A 25,160-nucleotide genomic window follows, 5' to 3' on the forward strand; every position below is an offset into this window, starting at 1 on the left:
TACGGCGATCAGAAAAATGATCGCTTATTAGGCTGGGTTCACACTGGAGCGATGCGGAAACGCCGCGAATCCGCGGCGGGTTCCCGCATCGCATGCCTCCCGGCGGCAGTTCACACTGCCCTATGCGGACTGCTGGGAGTGTCAGTGAAATGTTACTGACACCCCCAGATCAGTTCGCATATCGCAGTGCGATCTGCAAACTCGGATCGCATGGTGTGAACACCCATGCGATCCGATTCTGCTGCGGGCCAAAAAAAGGGTCCCGTGCGAATTTGCGGCGGGTGCGACGGGTGCGGCGGGTGCGGCGAATGGCTGAACTCGAATCGCACAGAGATCGGATGTGATTTGCACTGCAGTGCGGTGCGAATCACATTCGTTCTCATAAACCGCTGCAATGTGAACCCAGCTTTAGTGACACTGGCGACGGGGGGTGATCACGGGGTTAAACCTTTATTGGGGGGGTTAGGGGGGTACATTAGAACTAAAGGGGGCTAACCCTAACTGCCCTAACAGTTATTACAGTCACAAATGACACCAATGCAAAAAAAATAAAAAAAAATAAAAATAAAAAAATGACATTGGTGTCACTGTGACTGGGGGGCAGGGGTAATTGGGGGGGGGTGATCGGGGGGGTGTGAGTGTGCCTGGCATGTTCTACTGTGTGTGTAGAGTGTTGGTGCAACTCACCGATCCGCTCTCCTCCGTGTCGGAACGAAAAATACCGACACGGAGGAGAGAATACATCACTTCCTCTCCTGTGTTTACATTACAGGAGAGGAAGTGATGTCACGGGGGATTCCTATTCGTCGGGAGCGATCGCGTGGGGGTGGCCATGAATGAATGGCTGCCCCCTCGTCCCGGATCGCTCCCGGACGAAAACCGACCGCCGCAGGCACCGGGCGGGGGCCCGATCGGGCCCCCGACCCGCGGGAGGCAAGGGACGTACATGTACGCCAATATGCCTGCCCGTGCCATGCTGTCGACGTACATCGTCGTGCGGCGGTCGGCAACTGGTTAATTCACATACCCCTATGATAGTCAGTCAGGTAACACCAATATGTCTTCTTCACAGATTCCTGTATTACTTGCCTGCTCAAAGAGCAACGCATCACTAAAATGAAGAGACTTTGAAAAATAACTGGGTGCAGTGAACATTTTGTGTGTCTTATTAAAAATGTTGTATACCTATGGAATCAATTATTTTGGGCTTTTTGTAATACATTTAAATTACTTTGCAAACATTAGTTTTTTGTTGTCAGTATTTCTGTTGATCAATGTCAAATAAAATATCAAACGTTATATTTTATTGCTACAAAACTCATTTTTTTTTTTGGTTTTCATGTTTTTAAATTGAGTGCTTTTTTTGCCAATGTGACCTTTAATACTTTTTGTTTGGGAGGGGTTTTGAATAGATGTATAAAAAATTTATTTTAACACTGTCTTGCTCACGTTTGTTATATATATATATATATATATATATATATATATATATATATATATACACACACACACACCATAGTTTGTAGACGCTATAGCTTTCACGCAAACAAATTAATATACGTGTATTGGTATTTCTTTACCAAAAATATGTAGCAGAATATATTTTGACCTAAATTTGATTTAAATTTTTTTTTCAATTGGGTATGTTTTACCACAGAAAGTAAAAAATAGTTTTCTTTCGTTTATATAATAACAAAAAACTCAGTGGTGATCAAATACCACCAAAAAAGCACTATTTGTGTGAAAAAAAAATGATATACATTTAATTTGCGTGGTGTTCTTTGACCGCACAATTTTTAGTTAACCACCTGATGACCCCCCCTATAGCAGTTTTACTGCTACGGGGCAGCCACTGTATGCAGGATCATGTACACATACGTGATCTCGCACTTCTGGGTAGCAGGCGCAAATGCGTGCCACCGACGGTTCGCTCCCGCTGTCATTATGCACAGCGGGAGCCAATCAGTGGGTAATGCAGACTCTATGTCTGCTGGCTGATTCCCGATGATCATTCGTTACAGGAGGCAGAACGGCAGTCTGCCTATGCAAACAAGGCAGATTGCAGTTCTGTCAGTAGGGAAGGCATGGATTCTGTGTTCCTGTAAAGCAAGGACAAAGATCCATGTGTTCCCTAAGTAAAAACACCTCCCACACAGTACAAAAACACTGGCTAGGCCCACAGTTAAACCTTTGATCGCCCCTGATGTTAACCCCTCATGCGTCATTAGTGCAGTTACAGTGTATATTTTTAGCACTGATCACTGTATTAATGTCACTGGTCCCCCAAAAAGTGTCAAAAGTGTCAGTTAGGTGTCCAATTTGTCAGCCGCAATATCGCAGTCCGCCATAAGTCACTGATTGCCGGCATAAAAAATTTAGAGGTGATCAAATACCACCAAAATAAATTTCTATTTGTGGAAAAAAAGGACATAAATTTTATTTGGGTACAGCATCGCGCAACCGCACAAATCAAATCAAATATAATAGTAATGAAATATAAAAACACTTCATAAACATGAAAACCTACCAGCAAGAGAACCATGAGCAGATGGATTCACTTTTGTTTTGGCATCTGATAGGCGAGAAATGCTGTTAGCTCTGGCTCTTGGAGAACTTCTCCCATCGGTTGTTGGAGTCATTTTAGAACCGCTTTTAAGTGCATATTCTGAAGCTCGTGAAGATCCAGAACCTCTTGTTATTGTTGCTTCTGAGTCACTGCGTGCAGATAAAGAACCAAGCCTTGTTCTACGAGGCTGTGCAAGCAAATCTATCCTTGAAAGTGGTTTCCTACTAGAAGGTTGCTTTGATGTTGAACTTGTTGTTGATACTTCTGAGGCTACTGATGCTCTATCAGTATCTCCAATCTCCGTGTCTGAAGCTTCACCTAAGCGCGTCCTGCGCAAAAGTGAAGTCCTTGTTGGACGAGGTCTAGGAAGAGTAACTGGCTTGTTAGCCGCACCAGTTTTTATTGTAGTAAACTTGTCATCTACAGAGGCAAACTGAGATTTAGAGTGTGACCTTCCGGAATATGTTTCTTGATCAGAAGATAAAATATCTGATACAGTAGAACAAGGTAAACTAGAAGTTTGATCATCATCCGTCAAGTCAAGGGATGGTTGTCTGTTTCTTACACTAGTTCGAAGAACTTTTTGAATATCACTCCTGCTTCCAGCCTCCCTAACATGAGTTTTACTTTTTCTTTCAGTTCTTTCACGGGTTATGGAAACTGATGAGCTGAGGGGTTCTTTAGAAGGAGATGATGTTGAGGATTTATCCTTGTGCAGACTGCTAAGGGTTTTTCGTTTCTGCTGACACTTTTTATCAGTGTCATTAGCAACATAACTAATAGTGCTTGCAGTATCAACATCAGATTCAGGGGATATAGAATTTTCTTGGGTGTAGCTAGGAGTTTTTGGATCATCATCAGTTTTGCTATCATCCCTAAGCTTTGCTTCAAGAAAAGCCATGACTGCTTCTGTATCCTTGAGCAACAGAGTAGTATCCATGCTGGAGTCAGTGTCTACAGAGTCACTTCTCCCTCTTACATTGTTCATAGATGTAAAGGGAAAGGTAGGAGATAGTACAGGCTGCTTATTAATGTGTGGAATAAGTTCTATAGGTACATTTGAGCTAGGCTTATCTATAGTAAAACTGCCTTGTCTCACAAGTGGCTTGAAGTTTTCCTTTCTATCAGGTTCAACACCTTTCACACTATTACTGTTTGAAACAACTTCACTTTTCTGACCAGCCTTCTTCTGAGAGGTTTCAGCAGCCTGTGGTAGCTTGTGGGCATTCGAAGAGGATGACCCACTTGGTTGGATAACTGGTGGCTTGTTGAACAACTTTGGAGAAGTCAACAGATCTTTAGCCTGCTCAAGGTGGGCTTTGTATACCGCTTGCTTCCGTGCAGCGAGTAAGGCATCTTTCTTAGCATCAAACCCTAAGGAAGAATAATCTGTGAGGGTTCCAGTTTTGTCCATTGAACTTTCCATAGGTTTATCTTGCTTAGTTCTAGCTTTTCCATTGGAAACATACAGCTTGTCTTTCTTACCTAAACGGATATGCGATTCTTTCTCTTGTAACTCTGTATCTTGTTTTTCTCCAACATCTGACCTATGTGTTTGCTTACTTGTAGAAATGTGGGAGCTGGTTTCCTCTTTTGGAAGCTTTGGTAAACTTCTCCTTTTACGATCACTTGCACAAGTCACTGAGGCAGCAGATCCATTACTCTTAAGTGACATTCCAGATTCACTCAGATCTGCATCTGAAACACATCAACAATAAAGTTTTTTTTTGTTAATTGTGTTTTTTTTTTAGGAAGAAATAATGTGAAAACCTTTAATTATATGTACATAAAAACATACAATGCTTTCATAATAAAAATGCTAAAAACAGAAAGCTAATTTATATAAAAGCATATAATCTAATAGTGTTGCCGGTAACAACATCTGCCATAACCAAAGAACATAAAACCAATTTAGTTTAATAAAAACAAAAGTGTCCTATGCTTCATATACACTGATCAGCCATAACTTTATAAGCACCCACACAATATTAAGAAGGTCCCTCTTTTTCTGACAAAATACCCCTGAACCATCAAGGCATGGATGCCGCTAGACCTCTGAAGCTGGCCATAGATGGATCATTTTTTTTGATCAGCCAGCCAGCTGATCAAAACAAACAGATTGCCCCATCCACACATTCAAGGTGCATGAGGTAATCCTCCCCACTCTGCTATTGTATTCTGACAGCAGGGTTTTCTGAATAAAAAAAAAAAAGATAGGGTGAAAACCAGATTGTAGTACTGAGAGTCAAACACTGGTCCAGACCCAGCTGTGGGTAGAAGAGGATTAATCTCATGGTGAAACTTCTAGGATGAAAACCCTAGTTCACACACCAAGTGTAAAATGCCTTCCACATTCGATACAAGACCTTGTAGGACTAGCCTTCCTTTCAGGATGACAGGAATCACAGGCTCAGAAATGCCACTCTGTTTGAAAACCTGAGCTTTTATAGTCATGTTTAATCCAGTAATATGAAGCAGGGTGGTAAATGGGTCCTTTATACAGAAGATCATGATGATCTGGCAGAACTCACACATCGTAATCAAGATTTACCATGTCAGCTTACTACATTCCACCATAGCCACTGCAGACCAATGGGGATCACCAGAATGCCCTTCATCTCAATCCTGCGAAACAGATGATGAAGTTTCAAGGGTTGAAAGATATAGAATATTTTAATCCAATGGAGTTACCAGAGTAACCACTGCTTCCACTAGAGGATCCCTGTTCATGGAGAGAAAACCGTCCAGTTTGTTGTTCAACTTGGAGGTCAGAAGATCCACGTCCAGTGTCCCCCACCTGTGACATAGGTCATGGAACACTAACGTGTATAGGGACCACTCCTCTAGGTCCAAGTGCTGCCGACTGAGAAAGTATGCCTGACAACTGCCAATGCCTGAAAGGTACATGGTGGATGGATAAGGCAGGAACGTGAAATTCTTCCCAGGACAGGATTTGATCTCTCTTGTCGCAGCAAAACTTCTGCCTCCTTCCTGATGGTTTATGTACACCACTGCTGTGGCATTGTCTGACTGAATGGAGGGCCCCACAGGAAGATGCAGGAAACACTGATGTGCTGCAAAGATGGGAAAATGTAGGTAGGCGTTCTTGATGTCCATTAAAGCTACAATGTCTCATTGTTAAAGGGAGGCAATGACAGGCTTGTTGGACTTCATAAGAACATCTAAACTCGAATGAAGACATTGGGTGCTTTTAGATCCAACATATTATGGATGACTTATATGGATCTGGCAATGGTGAGAAGGTGGTAAGAATTCAATGACAGGACAAGGTGTGAAACTCCATCTTGTAACTCTTGGACACCATTTCCCAAACCCAGGCATCTGAGATGCAAGCAGTTCAAGCGTTGGCAAAGATTAACAAAAGTTTTTTGAGTTTGGAGGACTTTGAGCCCCAGACCTTGCAGGTGGACTGGGACCCAAGCTTCAGGGTCTGGATGTGGATGGTGCAGAGTGGAAAACAAAAAGGATGTCTCCTTACTGATCGAGAAGACGACAACTTCACAGTCTGTTCCTTAGGCTTCTGCAGAGGAAGATATACAGTATCTCACAAAAGTAAGAACATCCCTCACATTTTTGTAAATATTTTATTATATTTTCATGTGACAATACTGAAGAAATTACACTTTTCTACAAAGTAAAGTAGTGAGTGTACAGCTTTTATAACAGTGTACATTTGCTGTCCCCTCAAAATAACTCAAAACACAGCCATTAATTTCTAACCCACTGGCAACAAAAGTGAGTACAACCCTCAGTGAAAATTAACAAATTCTGCCCATTTAGCCATTTTACCTCCCCAGTGTCATGTGACTCTTTAGTGTTACAAGGTCTTTGGTGTGAATGTGGAGCAGGTGTGTTAAATTTGGTGTTATCGCTCTCACTTTCTCATATTGGTCACTGGAAGTTCAACATGGCACCTCATGGCAAAGAACTCTCTGAGGATCTGAAAAAGAGAGTTGTTGCTCTACATAAAGATGGCCTAGGCCAGGGATATGCAATTAGCGAACTTCCAGCTGTTGCAAAACTACAAGTCCCATCATGCCTCTGGGTGTCATGCTTGTGGCTGTCAGTTTTGCAATGCCTCATGGGACTTTAGTTCTGCAACAGCTGGAGGTATGCTAATTGCATATCCCTGGCCTAGGCTATAAGAAAATTGCCAAGACCCTGAAACTGCAGCACGGTGGATAAGACCATACAGGGGTTTAACAGGACAGGTTCTGCTCAGAACAGGCCTCGCCATGATCAACCAAAGAAGTTGAGTGCATGTGCTTATCATATCCAGAGGTTGTCTTTGTGAAATAGACATATGAGTGCTGCCAGCATGGCTGCAGAGGTTAAAGGCGTAAGGGATCGGCCTGTCAGTGCTCAGACCATACACCGCACACTGCATCCAATTGGTCTGCATGGCTGTCATCCCAGAAGGAAGCCTCTTCTAAAGATGCACAAGAAAGCCTACAAACAGTTTGCTGAAGAGAAGTAGACTAATGACATAGATTACTGGAACCATGTCCTGTGGTCTGATGAGACCAAGATAAACTTATCTGGTTCAGATGGTGTCAAGCTTGTGTGGGGGCAACCAGGTGAGGAGTACAAAGACAAGTGTGTCTTGCCTTAAGTCAAGCATGGTGGTGGGAGTGTCATGGTCTGTGGCTGCATGAGTGCTGCCGACAATAGGGAACTATAGTTCATTGAGGGAACTATGAATGCCAACAAGTACTGTGACATACTGAAGCAGAGCCTCCCTTCGGAGACTGGGCCACAGGGCAGTATTCCAACATGATAACGACACCAAATAGACCTCCAGGACGATTCACTGCCTTGTTAAAGAAGCTAAGGGTAAAGGTGATGGACTGGCCAAGCATGTCTCCAGACCTAAACCCTATTGAGCAACTGTAGGTTAACCTCAAATGGAAGGTGAAGGAGCGCAAGGTCCACCAGCTGTGTGATGTCATCATGGAGGAGAGAAAGAGGACTCCAGTGGAAAGCTCTGGTGAACTCCATGCTCAAGAGGGTTAAGGGAGTGCTGGAAAATAATGAGGGCCACACAAAATAGATACTTTAGGCCCAATTTAAACATTTTTACTTAGGGGTGTACTCACTTTTGTTACCAGCGGTTTAGACATTAATGGCTGTGTGTTGAGTTATTTTGAGGGGACAGCAAATTTACACTGTTATACAACCTGTACAGTCACTACTTTACATTGTAGCAAAGTGTCATTTCTTCAGTGTTGTCCCATGAAAAGGTATAATAAAATATTTACAAAAAAAGTGAGGGGTGTACTCACTTTTGTGAGCTACTGTATACTCTTGCCACCAGTAGCCTCTACATTAATATTGATAAGAGTACATTTGAAGAGAGATTGTCCCTCAAAAGACAAAGCGGATGAGACACTCTCTAAGGCGTGGGTTCCACAGTCCAGCAATTAAACCAAAGTGTCATTCACTTGTGTATGTAGGGGGAAGAGACATGAAAGGCAGGAGGTTTTATCACCTTACTGCTTTCTATGCATTAAGAAAAAAAAAAAAAAACAGCTGCATGCCCCCCTTAATTACATACCTTAGCTTGATCTCAATCCGGCAATGTGCATAAGAACAAAGGCCCTCTCAGAATTCTTCCTCCTCATTGGCTCCTGCTGCTGTAAATCACAGCCAGTGAGCAGGAAGTGGGGAATAGGGCCAAGCCCCGCTCTGTGGGTTTTATGGACACACAGAGCAGGGCTTGGAAGCGAGGATGTACGGGTGGGCCCCACAGCAAGCTGCTATGGTGGGTGCTCAGCAGGGGGAAGGAGCCAGGATTGCCATGGGGGGACCTGAAAAGAGGAGGATCAGGGCTGCTCTGTGAAAAAGAATTGCACAGAGCAAGTTTAAAATACGAGACTTTACACTCACTTCAAAGCTACAAACATTTTCTCAAAATGTTCTTTAACTGAGGGATCAACTGCAAGATTTAGAAAAGTTCTGGCAAAGCTCTAAAAAGGGCTTCCAACCTTTTGTTGGTTGGTTCCTTAAAGACAGGTACATCCTCCACTAGAATAGTGGATGCTCTGATAGGAGGGAGAGAAAAAAGCTAATTGTTAAAACATGCCACCACGGATAAATATGTCCAACAAATCTGACTGAAATCATGAAAACATGTAACATATCCACAACCATGTGTGTAAATTCCAAGAAAGCTTATATGCCGCCCGGTACCACCATGGTATTTGGGAAAGCCATATAAATGAAGAGACAAAAAAACAGAGTTATCGCTGCCAAAGGCAGCCGCTCTTGTGGGGGACATTTGGCAGAAATAACTAAATTTGGTGAAGCCATATAAATGGAGATCAAACACTGGGCAGCACGTAAGCTTTCTTGGAATTTACAGACATGGTTGTGAACATTGTACATGATTTCAGTCTTAATAAAGTGAATTCTTTTTTTTTTTGGACATATTTATTCAGTGGCAGCATTTTTTAACTATTGTCTTACCATTCATTTGTTTTCTTTTGGGATGGAGGACATTTGATCCCCCAGTAGACATCAACATTGGCTATTTTACCATGCCTTGATGGCATTGGAGTGATATACAGGCATTAGCCACTAGAACACAACCATACTTGGTACTGTTTATCCTGGAAACCCTGTGCAATTTGCATTGTTCCTGTTTGATTTCAACTTAACTCAGTTGCATAACATACAGCAGCAGTGGGAGTATGACATTTTTTTCAGCCTTATTGCATTCATGTTCATTTTTAGCGATGTCTGCAGGAGGTTGTTTTGCATCGCACTTCTCCATATTTTTAATAGGGGGATGCTTCTCTCTTCAAATAGGTACAAGACTCCATAGAGGAAGATCTGGAACAGTGGATGCACTAGGAACCTCTTGGATCAAAGCTCCACAAGGCTCTTTGCAAAGCAGGAACAGCAGCAAGGAGATGCTTCCTGGACACTGTATAATGGTAAAGAGAACAAGGAGCACACACAACACTCCACCCATTGGATGACATTAGCGCTCCATCCAACAGCGTTAACCCTTTCCATTGATAAAATTGGCAGAAAATGGGTTATTTTAAAGGTGCTAAGACTGGACTTTGTAATGATAGCCTGGAAGTGCACTTCATGGGGAGTTTACTATGTTCCTTTATGGTAAAAAAAAATAAAAATTGGGTTTGTCTCAACACTTGCCCTGTCCTTGAAGACTACCTTTGGGAGTGGGCCAGTCCGTTTGAACACCAGGAGTCTTGTGTAAATAGATCTCTTAGCGCAGTGATGGTGAACCTTGGCACCCCAAATGTTTTGGAACTACATTTCCCATGATGCTCTGCTACACTGCACAGTGCACGAGCATCATGGGAAATGTGGTTCCAAAACATCTGGGGTGCCAAGGTTCGCCATCACTGTGCTAAGAGATCTATTTACACAAGGCTCCTGGTGTTCAAACGGACTGGCCCACTCCCAAAGGTAGTCTTCAAGGACTGGGCAAGTGTTAAGACAAACCCAATTTTTTTTACCATAACGGAATATAGTAAACGCCCTATGAAGTGCACTTCCAGGCTATCTTCACAAAGTCCAGTCCAGTGGGGTTCAGACATGGCCCTCCCAAAGCCAGGCTGAAGATGACTGACTACTGCAATCGGAAAGACCAGATCTAGCAGCAGTGTAGCGAAGGGTCTTGACTGACGAAAAGCAAGATCTCGGAGAATAAGAAAAAAAGTGCTAGCAAAAATAGGTTAGTCTTTTACACAGCAGAGCTTAAAGCGGTAGTAAACCCGCTATTTTTTTATTTCATTTTTAACACCTGCAAAGCAAAAGGCATAATGAGCTAGTATGCACCGCATACTAGCTCGCTATGAAATACTTACCTTAGAACGAGGCCCCGACATCTGGCACGATCCACGCCAAGGGAGCTGACATGCTCCCTCGGCGTTTCTTCCGGGTATCGCGGCTCCAGCGCTGTGAGTGGCCAGAGCCGCGATAGCGTCACTACCGCGCATGCGTGCGGGAGATTTCTTTCCGGCCACCGGCCACTGCCGGATTTTCAGGCCGAGAATCCCCTCGTGCGCATACCGAGGGGAATATCTCCTAAACTGTACAGGTTTAGGAGATATTTTTTTTACCTACAGGTAAGCCCTATTATAGGCTTTCCTGTAGGTAAAAGTTACAAAAAAGAGTATACAACCACTTTAAGAAAATGCATGGCAGTATAATCCAAAGGTCAAACACCTTCTGTGAACCTCGATAGACAAGAAATAGAAGTGTTTGTGACCTTATGATTCCTATAAGACTCAAGGCCAGAAACAGCACTAGTAGAAGCGACAGGCTGATCTGCACGTTTCAAAGTGGCACACACCCTATCAGTTGGAGCCAAAACGATCTCCTTAAAAAAAAAAAAGTCAGCAGCTAAAAATACTGTAGCTGCTGACTTTTAATATAAGAATACTTACCTGTCCATGGATCCCGCGATGTCGGCGCCCCTAGCCGATTTGTCAATCAGCTTCGAGTGCAGGCGCAGGCATCTGTAGTAGGGAAAACAGGAAGAGACACCTTTCCACCTTGTTTCCTGCTGCGTATGCGCAAGTCACACTGTGGTTCCTGAATGGTCCCGCTGCCTTCTAGGATCTCTGTGTGTCCCAGAATGCAGTAACTGGAAGGAGAAGAATGGCGGAAATTACGTAGATCACCGTGCGGTGATCTTACCAGGAAGTTGGAGCGAGTACCTGTCAAAACCAGGTACCCGCTCTTCCCTCCTCCCCAAAAAGTGCCAAACATAGCAGTGGAGAAGGGGAGAGTGCGAACAAGCGGAGCTTCCCCTTTTGGGTGGAGCTCTACTTTAACTTTGGCGTAACAGAAGTGGAATTTGACACCTTGGGGGAAAGCTCATTGGTCAACGACATGAGCAATTCAGAATTATAATTAGTCTCCGCTGCTGATGGCTAAGTAGCCACTAATGCTGCCGGTAAATTGGAATTAGAATCTGCTAGAGAGGGTGCAGTAGCACAATCTGCGATTAGGTTCTGAAAATAAGCAAGTAATTTAAAGTGGTTGTATACCTCAGACATGAAATATGAAAAAGCATATCCCTCTAGTGTGTACTTGTCTCAATCCAGAGCACTATGTGTCATTTATGTCTGCTGCCCAATTCCTCTGCTATCAGCATGAGTCACTTCTGATGAGTTTTCCTGACACCAATAGAAAAAAGGTGACAGTGTAGGGATCTCCAGCAGAGTGACAGCCTCAGTTTTGTTCCTGTGAGTTGTGCATCCCTTCCCTCCAACCAGCTTTCAGAGCTATCCTCACTGATGTAACTTCAGCTCCCTGGCCCTTGTTTTCAGAGCCGAGAGATCCTGTGTAAATTCTACACTTTGATAGGATATAGAAGAAATATAGCTGTAGATAAACAGGTACAACTTATGTAGGAGGAATTGTTTCTCTGTGTACCACTTGAGGCCAGTCACTTCACTGGGTATATGTAAGGATTAACAACTCTAAGGCTAAAAAAACCTGGGTGACCGTTTTAAAACATCTCAAAAGACAGGGAGCCAAGCCGCACCCTATGGTGCCAAGGAGGGTAGCACGATTCCAGGCTACAGAGATTGCCACTGGTAGTGGGAGTTCTACAAGCAGTCTAACCTGTTAGTGGAGAATGTGCTAGGAGCAACTGGTACAGCAGTACTGTACCCCTGTGTCTGGAATCAAGCATATTTCAGGGTTCAGTAAGGTGAAGGCTCAAGGTCCGAGGAAAGACCGTGAGTACAGTAGCAGGTGAGCTTCCCCATCAAAGGGTTGGGAGGCTAAAGTTGACCAAAGTCACTGTAGGCATTAGCAGGAATGGATTGAGGTTCCATGTGGCTGCATGCTGCAGGAGATGATTACTCAATGTAGTTTGACTGGAAATAGAGTGCATAGACAGTGAGACACTCCATCCAGTGGAATGACATCAGTGCTCTATCCCACAGCTTTGACTCCCTCCTTGGCAAGGCCTTTGGAAAACTTGCAATGATGCTCAACAACCAATAAAATTAGGAAGTCCCCCATTTCTAGCTCCAAAGGCCTACCCACAAAGTGGATTTTTAGAGACAGGGCAAAAGGGTAATGCCAACAGCTTTGGATCAGAAATGGGCTCAGCAGCTAATGAGCGAGTGTGGAAAGCACCACATGGAACCCAGTGCCTGAGAGTCACTTCCAGGTTCCCTCTACAATTGTCCAGTCCAGCAAACTCCAAAATCCAGGATGAGGATAACTATGTTGCAGATAGGACCACCAAAAGCAATTTATATAATTAAAGGTATAAAAAATTCAAAAGTTTTCTTCAGCCAACACGTCCATCCTCAATGGACACTAGCAAAAACTGGGAGCATGCTGGTAATAGGAGGTGTTACACCATAGGCTGGCCCATCATTTTTTCTTTTGCCAGTGTCAAAGCCTTTTGTAAGGACTTGCTCTGTCTCTCAATGGACAAGAAAGTCCCTTTCTTTATGGGTTGTTTCCACTGATGAACTATTACTATAACAACAGTGTCTCTAACACTGATTACAGGCATTTTTCAAAGGCCTGTTGAACATGTTTTCAAAATGTTCACAAGGAAATTTGATTTAAAACCTCTCAAGAGTATGCAGCAACTGTAATAGTAGCAAAACAACATTAATAGTAGCAGTAGTAATCAAAAATGATAAAGTACCATTTTCAGCAGGAGGTGAAATATTGGATTCGCTCTGTCCATTATCTTGATCTTGTCCCACATGATTAGAAGCCAGACTGGCCCACTGGGATGCCCAACGTTTTTTACTTGATGAAGCTACATCCTGGAGCAAAAATAAATAAATCTGAAAGTTAACTTAAAGAGAAACTCTAGCAATCAAGTAAAATTAACAAGTGAAGAGGGAATGCTAAATATAAAAAACAATGGCACTAAAGTCATACTGACCAAGTCATCACCGAGATTATAAATCCCTTAAGCTCCATTCACACTTGTGCAACTTGCCATGCAACGTTGGGCATCAAACATGCATGACAAGTCATTCCCCATGTTTTAGAATAAAAACCATTCATATATGTGTGACTTAAAGTTGCAGCAACTAGGTTCATACACTACTTTGGTCTGACTTTCATGTAACTCGGGGGCCATACACTTCAATGTTAACCCTCAGCAGTTGAATGGAAGTCGTACCTGAATGTTATACAATGCAACAGTTGTCCATTATCATTGGTCAAAGTCATATCCAAGTTGCACCCATCCAAAGTTGTGTCAAAGTTGCATCAAAGTTGTACTTCAAAGTCTGTGCAACTTTTGAGTCATACAAATGTGAATGAAGCCTAAAGCCCCTTTCACACTGAGGGGCTTCTAAACTGCCAGTAAAACATTTGAGTGCTTTTGAATAGCTTTTTAGGTGGTTTTGAAGAGCTTTCCATTAATTTCAATAGAGAGGGGTGTTTTTTCACCGCCCTGCCAGCCCAATGCCCCAGTGTGAAAGCATTCATTGATTTTAATGGAAATAGGTTTTCGTGAGCTTTGCAGGCGCTTTTTTTTTTAGCGTGAAAGTGACTGAAAAGCATCTTGGTGTGAAAGGGGTCTTAGAAAAGCATCTGGAAAGGTTTGCTGCATTTTGTTACATTATTTTGTACTATTTAGAACCCTTTCATACTGCTGCGACTTGCCAAGATTTCAGGGAATGCCTGTGTAAACTTGATAGGGGATCAAATACTTACTGCACTCAAGTGCAAATCAATTTGTATTTTTTTTAAATGCGTTTTTTCTGGATATTTTTGTTGTTATTCTGTCTCTCGCTGTTAAAATAAACCTACCAATAAAATTATAGACTGATCATTTCTTTGTCAGTGCGCAAATATACAAAATCAGCAGGGGGATCAAATACTTTTTTTCCCCTCCTTAAAGCTGATCTTCACTGCAACTGAGCCCCACAAACCAAAAACCTTTTTAAATGTATTTTTAATATTCAAAGCAAACTCCCCCATCCACCCATGTCTGCATGCTTTTATTTTTGTTGAGAAATAACTTTGAAAAACACCCCCTAGCATTTATGGCCTTGACCATCTTCAGTAAGGGCAGATCATTCATAAATCATTTAATTCCTGCAATACATCTTCATTTAGCTCAAGTATGCATGCAGGAGAGTGTGCTTAGCTGAGAAAAACCCTCCTCCTCTCCTCCCCTCCTGAAGACTCCTGGGATCTATGACATCATTTGCCTAGGCAAGAAACCTGGAAGCAACTGAAGAAATGTAAAAGAAAAAAAAAAAAGAAAAAAGTTTAAGATATGATAGACTTTCCTATTTACTAATGATAGTAGCAGACGGATTAAAAATGTTTTATATTGATTGGGAGAGTGATGATCCACTTTAAATGTGGTGCTAGATTTCCTGGGAAATGCAGTTTGCTTTTAGTCAAGAAGCCGACGTAGGAAGCAGCTCTAATGAACTAGAAGGATAAAGAAAAGAGCAAAAGCTGCTGATAGGAAAGTAGAAAAAAATTTGCAAAAAAAATAAAAAAATGCTGTTTTATTAATTTCATACTGCTTGTGCTAAATATTAATATGGAGAGTATGACATTAAATGTCCTTTAATGGTATTGAGGGTCAGAGACAAAACACTGCCAGAGATGGTGCCGATCGATCCAGTAACACTAGACCAAGGTCTAGAAAGCGCAGCAATGCAGAGCCCAGTGCTTGAAGATCACATCCAAAACTAGCCTTGCACATCCCATCCAATGTATAAGTCTATGTGATATGGTCCATGTACAGCTTCCAAAGCTAATGCTGAGGAGCTGCAGATACGGATAGCTGCCTGATAGCGAGACCAGCTCAAGCAGCAGTGTAGCCAGGAATTTTGAATTGCGTCATCATGAAAAAAAATAAAAAATACCAGCAGTGTAGCAAGAATCTTGACTGTCACCAAAAAAAAAAAAAAAAAACACAAAGGCGGCTAGCAAAATTAGTTTGACTTTTGTTTTCAGTAGAGCATAACCTCCTAGGACAGTGGTTCTCAACCTCAGTCCTCAAGTATCCCCAACAGGCCATGTTTTGGGAACTTCCCTTAGATAGAATAGCTCTTATCAATACCAAGTCATTGATATATATTTAAGGCAGCTGTGCAAAGTAAAGGAAAACCTGAAAAGATGGCCCGTTGGGGGTACTTGAGAACTGAGGTTGAGAACCACTGTCCTAGGACACTAGAAATAAACTGAGGTGTCTTGTTCACTTTGATAGTGTTCTAACCTCCTCACAGCAAGTGGTTGAGAATAAAATCTTCAAGGATGCCTCCTGTAGGGGTTCAAAAGGAGCCTCCATGAATCCTTGCAACACAATAGACAAATTTCATCTTGGAAAAAACATAAGGGCCATCAGCCTGTTTCGTGCGAGGGTCCTGAAAAATCTAGAAATTAAGACTTCCTTTGATTAAGTCTTTTCAAGAAAGACATGGGCTTTTAGGGTACTGGCTGCCAGCCGCTTCTACATTCAATCATGGAGGAATTCCAAAACAAACTGTATCCCTGACCTGCAAACCCTTAGAAGAGCACTGGGAGTTCAATTTCTTCCATACTTTCGTGTAGATAGTCCGCGTCACTTCTTTCCTACTAGAGAGAAGTGTTGCCACGAGCTTCTCTGACAGTCCTTTGGCCCAGGCTGTCAACTGTAGATGATCTGCTTACGAATGGTTCAGCGCCCCCCTGTGTTAGCAAATTATTTTCTGGATGGTAGTTTTCAGGGGGACTTTGTGGCTAGAGTTACAAACCAGGGTCTCTTTGGCCAGAAGGGAGTGACCAGGTTCAGAGCCGTGCTCTCTTTACTGAATTTCCTGAGGACCAGGGGGATCAGCTGAAAAGGAGGGAAAGCGTAGCACAGCTGGTAGTTCCAAGGGTGGGCAAGGCATCTAGCCCCATGGCCCGATCCTTCCTGTGCAGCAAGAAGATACACCTCACTTTTGTGTTCTGCTTGCTTGCGAATAGGTCTATTGGAGGCTGACCCGATGCCTAGGTGACAATCAGGAAGACTTCCTAGTTCATATTCCATTCGGATTCTAAAACCTTCTTACTGCTTATGAGATCTGCTAGAAGGTTCCGAGATCCCTTTAGGTGGATTGCCGTTAGTGAAGCCACTTTCTGCTCTGCCTAGGTGAGCAACTGTCTGGGTAACTCTAAGAATGTGTCCTATCGGACCGTGTCGTCGGATAATCCGACTGTGTGTGGTATGCATCGGACTGATTCTGTCCGAATCTCCGTCGGACCCAATTTTCCAACATGTTGGAAATATTTCCCGACCAACTGGGCCGGTCGGACCTAATCCGATCATGTGTAGAGCATTTTGATCGGACCAAGTGCCACGCATGCTCAGATCAAATTCCTACATCAAAGCTATTACTACTAGCCTGAATGTAGTCCCATCGTAACGAAATTACGTCATCACGTTCTGAAAGATCGGATTTTTCGCCAACTTTGTCCGACCGTGTGTATGCAACAGTTTCGGACAAGATTCGACGGATAAAATCCGACGGATTTGGTTGGCAAAATCTCCGGACCGCGTGTACAGGGGCTAAGAGCCCCTTGCTCCTTGTTCCTCCCCATTTAATACAAAGGCCACCACTGTTGAGTTGTCCAAAAGGACTTGTACATGTCGTTCCCTGATTGTCTGTTGAAAATACAGGAGTCCAAGCAAGATGGCCTTCAGGAACCCTGCGTGGTCTGGCCGTATAAGTGGGCTCCCCAACCCCAAGCGCTTGCGTCCGTCGTTAGACGTTTGTGCAGGGAAAAAACTCAGGAGACCTTTTGCTAGACTGGTCTGATCTTGCCACGACCAAAGAGCCCTCCTCACGTTTGAGGAGACCTTAATCTGTTTCTGTAGAGGCTCCTGAGGTGGCCCTTTCTGAAGGATGTCCATATGGAATGGACAGTAATGTAGCCTGGTCCTCTATATGGCAGGTATAGACGCAGTGAGCAGTTCTAAAATGGCAATTGCCATCCGTACAGTCACGAGAGGTTGGATTGGATCTGTTTTACCACAGACTGGATTTTTTTCTACCTTCTCCTATGGGAGAAAAATCCTCTGGAGAACTGAAATTACTGTGTACCCCAAGAACGGTAAGGTACAATGGATATTCCCTTCAGCTTCAGTGCACTTCACTAAAGCACTTCAGGGACAAAAATTTTGTGATTGCATAAATGGTGTCCATCTGAAAATGCTTGTTAGATTTAGTATCAGTCGATACTTTCCAGAAGGTTTGTTCATGAGGAAGATTTGTGAATAGAAACCCCATACTTTTTGATGTTTGAGGACTTGAATAATAACTTCCTGCTGTATCAGATCCCAAAGAAGGTTCATCATTGCGAAAGCTTTCTCCTCATCTTTTGGAAGATTGCTGACGTAACAATTGCTTGGAGCGGTTTCTGAGAATTCCAAGCTGTAACCGTGAGTGATGATGCCGCCTGAAAAACACCTTCCCTGTGGTCCCAGTGTGAAAGCCAGAGTGCTTTCACACTGGGGCGATGCACTGGCAGCATGTTAATAGATGTTCTGCAAGCAGCATTTTCTGCAGCAGCATGTTCTGCAAGCAGCATCCAGAACTGTCTCAAGGTCTGGGCCAAAGAGAAAGTCACCTGAGAAGAGTAAACCGCACAACATTATTTTGGATGCTGCATTCCCTGTCCAAGTTTTTAGCAAGATAGCACACCTAGCTGAATTCACCAGTGTGGTAGACCTCATGGACATTTTTACTGAATCTGCAGATGCGTCAGCCATATACTTCACCGCTTTCAATATAAGTGGAAAAGATTCAAGTAAGTCTTTTCTCTACGTACCAGCCTCCACGTGCCCCTTAAGCTTTTCTATCCAACATTCTAGGTTCCTGGCCACTACTGTGGAAGCCATAGCATATTTGGGGCTGGATGAGGTGGATGAGGGAGTCTTGCCTCTTGTCCATTGCATCTTTTAATACCCCCATATCCTCGAATGCCAAGTCCGTGCAATGAGATACTTGTGAGAAAGCTGTGTCCACTCTGGGTTTCTTGTTCCACACCTTGGTCTCCCTCAAAAGGGAACCCGAGATGGTCGCCTTCTTAAAAGAATCCTTGAGGTAAGCCTAACCACCCCCCATCCCCTGGTTCCTATAGCGCTTCCACCATGGCAAAGGAAACACAATAACTGAGGTCATGGTGGAAGTGGAGGGATTTTAAAGCCTGCAAGTTTTTCCTAGAAAATGGGAGAGGAGCACTTCCTCTAAGGCTGTCCTTAAAGGCGATTTGGAAAAAGGAAGGAGCCACTCTGGGTTTCTTTCACCTTCCTCTGCTCCTGATAGATCTGGGAGGGGGGGGGGGGGGTGGAGGAGCACAGAGGAGGACACGGAAGAGCACATAGAGGACGACACAGAGGGGGATCGGAGGAGCACATGGAGGACACAGGGGACAGTCAGGGACAATAGGTGTAGCGGTGTGGGAGTTACAAACACCAATCTCCCTGGGTGGCTTTCAATAAAGCAGCTGAAGGAAACGGGAGAGGCAGAGGAGGAGAAGAGGCTGCCAGATACTTTATTGAAAGCCACACAGGGAGATTGGTGCTTGTAAAACTTCCCCCACCGGGTACTGACCGACCAAGTATCAGCAACCCTAGTACAAAGGTACAGTTGTCCTTTAAAGCCCAAAACCACATTACAAGGGACATTACTTACAACTAATTAAATGTGTCCCTTTGTGTGCTGGTTCCTGCATTCGTGAAAATCTTCCTCTTCCGATTCCCCAAACACACAGACATAAAGACACCCCCTGCTACAGCAATCTTTCAATGGGGATTAATAGAGCAGAGGCATCTATCGTATGCATCCATCAAGAGTGCCAACTATGCCCACCTCCTCTATTTATCGAAGCTGTACTATAGCACTTCAATGAATGAAATGTAATCAAAGAATGGTGAGGCAGACCTTTCATTCATCTGCTGTCCTTCATTTAATGATAGTTTACAAAACAGCTTCTATGAATGGAGGGGGAGGCAGAAAGGGTAGGCATTGTCAGCACTCTTCATGAATGCATATGACAGGTTCATCTGATTTATTAACCCCTGCTGCACTGAAATACTGCGGTGGCGGGCATGGGGGTCAAAAGAGGAAATTTCAACTATTAACAGATTACAGCAGCACAAGGGACACATCGCAACTGATAATAAGACCCCTTTCACACCACACCGCCCATTGCGTCGGCGGTAAAACGCCGCTATTTTTAGTGCCGGATTTGCAGCGCATTTCGGCCGCCATCGGGACGCTTTTACCCCTGCTAGCGGCCACGAAAGGGTTAAAACCGCTGGCAATACGCCGCAATAGCGGCGTTTTTTCAGTGGTATTACAACGCTGCCCCATTGATTTCAATGGGGAGCAGCAGTGGAGGAGCGGTAAACACACCGCTCCTTCACCGCTCCAAAGAAGCTACTGGCAGGACTTTTTTCTGACGTCCTGCCAGCGCACCGCTGTAGTGTGAAAGCCCTCGGGCTTTCACACTACACACAATGGTGCAGCTTCTTTAGGGTGGATTGCAGGCGCTATTTCTAACGCTATAGCGCCTGCAAAACGCCCTGGTGTGAAAGGGGTCTAAGTAACATCTTTTGCGATTCAGATTCTTTTGGTTTTTTATTTTGACAAAACCCAGGCTTTAACACGTAATGGTTCACCCAATTTAGAAAGATTGGTTTTGGTTGTATATAGCATACAAAAGAGTATTTTGCAAGAACGCAATTTTATATTGTAACACAAGCATTGCCTCAAAAAAAGCATTCATTGAAATCAGAAACGACCTGTGTCTGTGACACAATTAATCCAAAAGCTGTTATTTGGGTTACCGTCACACATGGTCCTTCTGCATCATCCTTGCCATTTGCCTTTTCAGCAACATGACTGCTCCTGTGATCTGTCTCCAAGGAAGGCAATTCCACACTGTCAGATGTAATCCGCTTACTAGCTTGTCTATGTCCAAGGCTTCCAGAGCTCCTCAATAAAACATTTTGTGAAACTAATAAAGATGTGCAAGGCTCTTCAGATTTCTGTTTAAGCAGCAGTTTTGCATGTTGTGTGCTATGAATTACTCTATGAGATGAGGCAACGGACTGTAAACCCAAACACAGTCCTTTAGGATCAACGGAAGCGGCTTTGACTTTATCTATCCTTGACTGTGGGATTGGATATGGAGCTTCTGGGCCGGCAGTGCTGGTGTTCAGAGAGAAAGAATAGGAACGTCTTTTTCGTGGTTGGTCTTCGTCGAAAAACTCTATCAAAAAAGCAGTCTGACTTGCAGTTTCCTGCTGCTTCCCTCCAGTCTGAGTCTTCTGCTCCAGCCTTTTCTGCTCTATAAGACCCCGTCTCTCAAAATCTTTTAAATTGGTACACTTGTTTATATGCTTTAATGTTGCACTATTTTCATAGTCACTCTGTGTCCCATCCTCGTGTTTGTTGCCTAAAGAAAGTAAATAATACATTAAAAAATGTACACAAAAAACAAACAATTCATCCTTTCTATATAATAATAGATCATTCATATATAATATAATGTTTAAGTTTACATTTTTACTTTGTTACTAGGGAAATCCTCCTCCTCCTGATCTTCCCCCTGTAAGATCCCAGCTCCAGCACAAAGATTCTCCTGTATCCCTCCTCCAGCACACACATTTTTCAGTTTCCCTTCATGAGTCTCATCCCTGTGCAATGACACCCTCACTTCCACCATATATATGTCTTATAAAAATAATGTACATGTCTTACCCCATGGGCACTGCTCACTGAGCAAGTGTGTATTAGGACACGTCGGCCTTTTCTCTGTATTTTGCACACAGCTCATTTCCCAGTGTCCATCTTGAATGAAAAAATGGCCTCCTCTCCTTTACATGGAGATCTCTAGCCAGTTGCAACACAGCAGAGTATGCAAGATAATCAGTTACCAGTTGGCAGCAAATGTTCCTTAACGCCCTCAGCCCCCATTGAAAGAGCATTAACCTCTTAAGCAGAACTTCACCCAAAAGGGGAAGTTCTGCTTTTCTGCTCTCCTCCCCCCCCCCCCGTTCAACTTCTGGATACATTTTTTATTTATTTTTTGTACCTGGTTTTGACAGGTACCTGCTCCCACTCAGATTGTTTGGGCGATCCTAGTGTAGCTGCGGCTCCCTCTCTCTGCCCACAGACTTTTCCGACACGTCACTGCGTAACTATTCACAGCAGCAGCACTGTCAACATCCTTAATGAAGCCTCTTATTAAAAAAAAAAAAAAAAAAAAAAAAAAAAGAGGCCTGATTTTTAAAAAGAAGATTTCCAATTATCAGACTAAGCCATTTTGGGGGTACTATACAAAAGGATTTGAGCTGCTGTGAAGCGCACCTGTTCACAATTTTGTATGCCAATCAAAGGGATAATATTTTCTCTATTATCTGGAGAAAGTTTTCTGGGCCCCTTAATGAAGCACAGCTGAGGCAGGGAATGTTAGGCCATACATTATGCAGTTTGCATAGAAAATTACTCTAATTACTCCCCTATCAATACAGTTAGTGTTGATGGGGCAATCGCTACCACTGCTCTATTGTGTTCTACCAGTGGGGAGCACTGGCAGAACACTGCTGGCAGCTATCACTGCTGGCGGCTATAGCCACATCATTAAAAACGGTCAGTACATGCTGTATTACATGCAAGTCCTACTCGCTCAGTCACTATGGGAATTCTGCAAAAAACCTGGTTGATCCTGCTGCTCTCTGATCTCCCCCTTCTGTTCATGTCAGCTAGGAATTTTGCAGCTGCGATGCCTACTCTGCACATGCTCAGTTTTCAGTGAGTTTCTAAGCTGAGCATTTCCTCCTTGTCACATGCGAGTAGCCGATGTGACTACAGAGTCAGAGTCATACATGTGGATGTATACACAGTGGTAAATGAAAGCTCACTCCCTCCCTCCTCCTCCATGCCCTCTAACCAGCTAAACACAATGGGGGCAAAATATTATATGTAGCTTCACCTCCCTCTTATTCTAAGACACAGGCTGGAGGGGCTGACAAAGCCTGTGACTAGCATAAATCCGCCCACACCATGTTACTGCCAATTCCCCACTGGTAGAATACAATGATCACTGCTGGCAGCTATAGCCACATCATTAAAAATGGTCAGCACATGTTGTTTTACATGCTATTCATAATCGCTCTGTCACTATGGGATTCATTTTCTGCAAAAAAAAAAGAAGCTGGTTGATCCTGCTGTTCATTGTCCCTCCCTCTGTCTGTGTTGCTGCTGTAGTCTGAGATTGTGTAGACCAGCTGTTGCAACATCCACTGAGCATGCTGCCGTTTTAGTTCCCTTCTAAGCTAAACAGTTAAATACACTGGGGGCAGTATATTATATGTTAATTGATGGAGGCATCACCTACACCAGGGATCCTCAAACTACAGCCCTCCAGCTGTTGCGAAACTACACATCCCATGAGGTATTGTAAAACTCTGACATTCACAGACATGACTAGGCATGATGGGAATTGTAGTTCCTGAACAACTGGAGGGCCGTAGTTTGAAGACCCATGGCCTACACATATAAACAGACACAAGCTGGAGGGGCATGAAACAGGCTGTGAATGGCAGAACCTCCCCCTAAATAGCACACACCATGTTTTTGCACAAAAATAATAAAGATTTTAGTTCAAATACAGTGGAACCTTGGTTTACGAGTGACGCGGTTAACAAGCATTTTGAAAGACAAGCAACTTTTTCAAAAAAAATTCTGACTAGGTTTGTGAGTGTTGTCTCGCAAAACAAGCAGAATTCAAGCTAATGGGGTGTGCAGTACCGCATTTGGCCAGAGGTGCGGGGGTGCCGATGACACTCGGAACAGTTTGGAAACACTCGGAATCACTTTGAAATACTCGGACACTTTGAGTTCAGATGAGCTGTCCCCGAGTATTTCCGAGGCTCTCCGGTGCCCCAATCCCCGTGTTACCTCTGGCAACATGCGGTATTGCATGCAATAGAAGTCAATGCAGAACGAATTATCTTTGTTTCCATTGACTTCTAGGGGAAACTTGCTTTGATATGCGAGTGCTTTGGATTACAAGCATTCTCCTGGAACGGATTATGCTCGTAATCCAAGGTTCCACTGTACATATTTGTATGACAATTTAAAACCTTTATTTGATATTAAAGAACAAGAATGACCAAAGCTTTTTTGGCCATACTTCTATAAATCACAGGAGTGCAGTTCCTTCTACACTCCTTTGACCTGTGTTTAGCCGGCTTTCAGCTGAAGTCCCACCAGAAGCCTGAACTGGCACCTGGCTCAGCCTGTCAGCAATCCACCCAGGGCCTAAGCCAACCTCTCTCACCTCTTCCACAGCCCAGCACTCCAGGAGACGAGAGAGCAGAGAGCTGTGACTGTCAGAGCCGGGGAAAGAACTGAGCAATCAAACAACACGCTGCAGAGCTGGCGGTGGACAGATGCAGCATGCGATCCATGCTGCATCCACCTAGGTGAGTATAAAATGTTGTTTTTTTAAATCCCAAACTTCTCTAGTAATTTTTTTTTTTTTTTTTACTGTATTTTACAAAGGCTGTTTTTATGTTTGTTTTTTTGAGCATGTGACCGGCAGCAGAAGATTAGAAGCTCCTCTTCCTGATGTTTCCCTGCAGATGGGCTGGGAAAGAGCTGGGTCACATGACAGCTAAAATAAATACAGTGCCACCATCAATACACATAATGAGAAGAGATTACACATGGCTCTTGGGTCTGCTTCCGAGATGCTCATAACACCTTATACCCTTCTTAAAATAACTCAGGACATTAAACATGTGTTTGGTAACAGTTTAAGGTCTTTGTTAAAGTAGTTGTAAAGGCTGAAGGTTTTTTCACCTTCATGAATTGTATGCATCAATCACAGCCAGTGAGCCAATGAGGAGAGGGGTACAGCCAAACCTCAGAGAGGGGCTCGGAAGCAAGCATGCACCAGCGCCCCTCCCATAGCAAGCAGCTTGCTATTGGGGACACTAGTCAAGAAAAAGGAGAAAAAGGAGCCAAAACCGCTGGCAGGGGGAACCGAGAAGACAAGGATCAGAGCTGCTCTGTGCAAAGCCATTGCACAGAGCAGGTAAGCATATCATGTTTGTTAAAATAAAATATAAATTATATTCTCAAACATTTAATATCACTTTACGGCTGTAATTTGTGGGAAGTGTAAATCAAAGCACAGTTGTCTTTTTTTTTTCAACCATATGAGTTAAGGCTTCCATTCTCATCAAATAGCAGCATTACCACACACATATGAAAGTAAGCTATGTATCCCGTATTGCCACACACATATGAAAGTATCCTATGTATCCCGCATTACCACACACATATGAAAGTATCCTATGTATCCCGCATTGCCACACACATATGAAAGTATCCTATGTATCCCGTATTACCACACACATATGAAAGTATCCTATGTATCCCGCATTACCACACACATATGAAAGTATCATATGTATCCCGCATTACCACACACATATGAAGTATACCGCTTTGTGATGCAGCACAGCCGACACATTTTGGAACTGGAAAACAAAAACTGAGAACACCAAGATGCATTTTAAAAAACTTTTTATTATCTGCCA

The 25,160-nt window shown here is 43.4% G+C and overlaps 1 protein-coding gene across 6 annotated transcripts in view; it reads right to left on the reverse strand.

Annotated features, from left to right (window-relative positions):
- The window catches only part of CEP170 (centrosomal protein 170), a 133,329-nt gene that overhangs the window by 44,757 nt on the left and 63,412 nt on the right, over positions 1 to 25,160 (reverse strand). For all 6 annotated transcript variants that reach the window (XM_077486226.1, XM_077486229.1, XM_077486225.1 and 3 more), the window contains exons 9-11: positions 20,394 to 21,004; positions 13,242 to 13,365; positions 2,528 to 4,264 (exon numbers count right to left, since the gene is read on the reverse strand). In XM_077486226.1, the coding sequence (XP_077342352.1) occupies positions 2,528 to 4,264; positions 13,242 to 13,365; positions 20,394 to 21,004 (2,472 nt within the window). The remainder of the gene's footprint in view (positions 1 to 2,527; positions 4,265 to 13,241; positions 13,366 to 20,393; positions 21,005 to 25,160) is intronic.

Source organism: Lithobates pipiens, unplaced genomic scaffold (assembly GCF_037356315.1).
Source record: "Lithobates pipiens isolate NorthernLeopardFrog02 unplaced genomic scaffold, aLitPip1_a1.2 Scaffold_18, whole genome shotgun sequence".
NCBI lineage: Eukaryota > Metazoa > Chordata > Amphibia > Anura > Ranidae > Lithobates > Lithobates pipiens.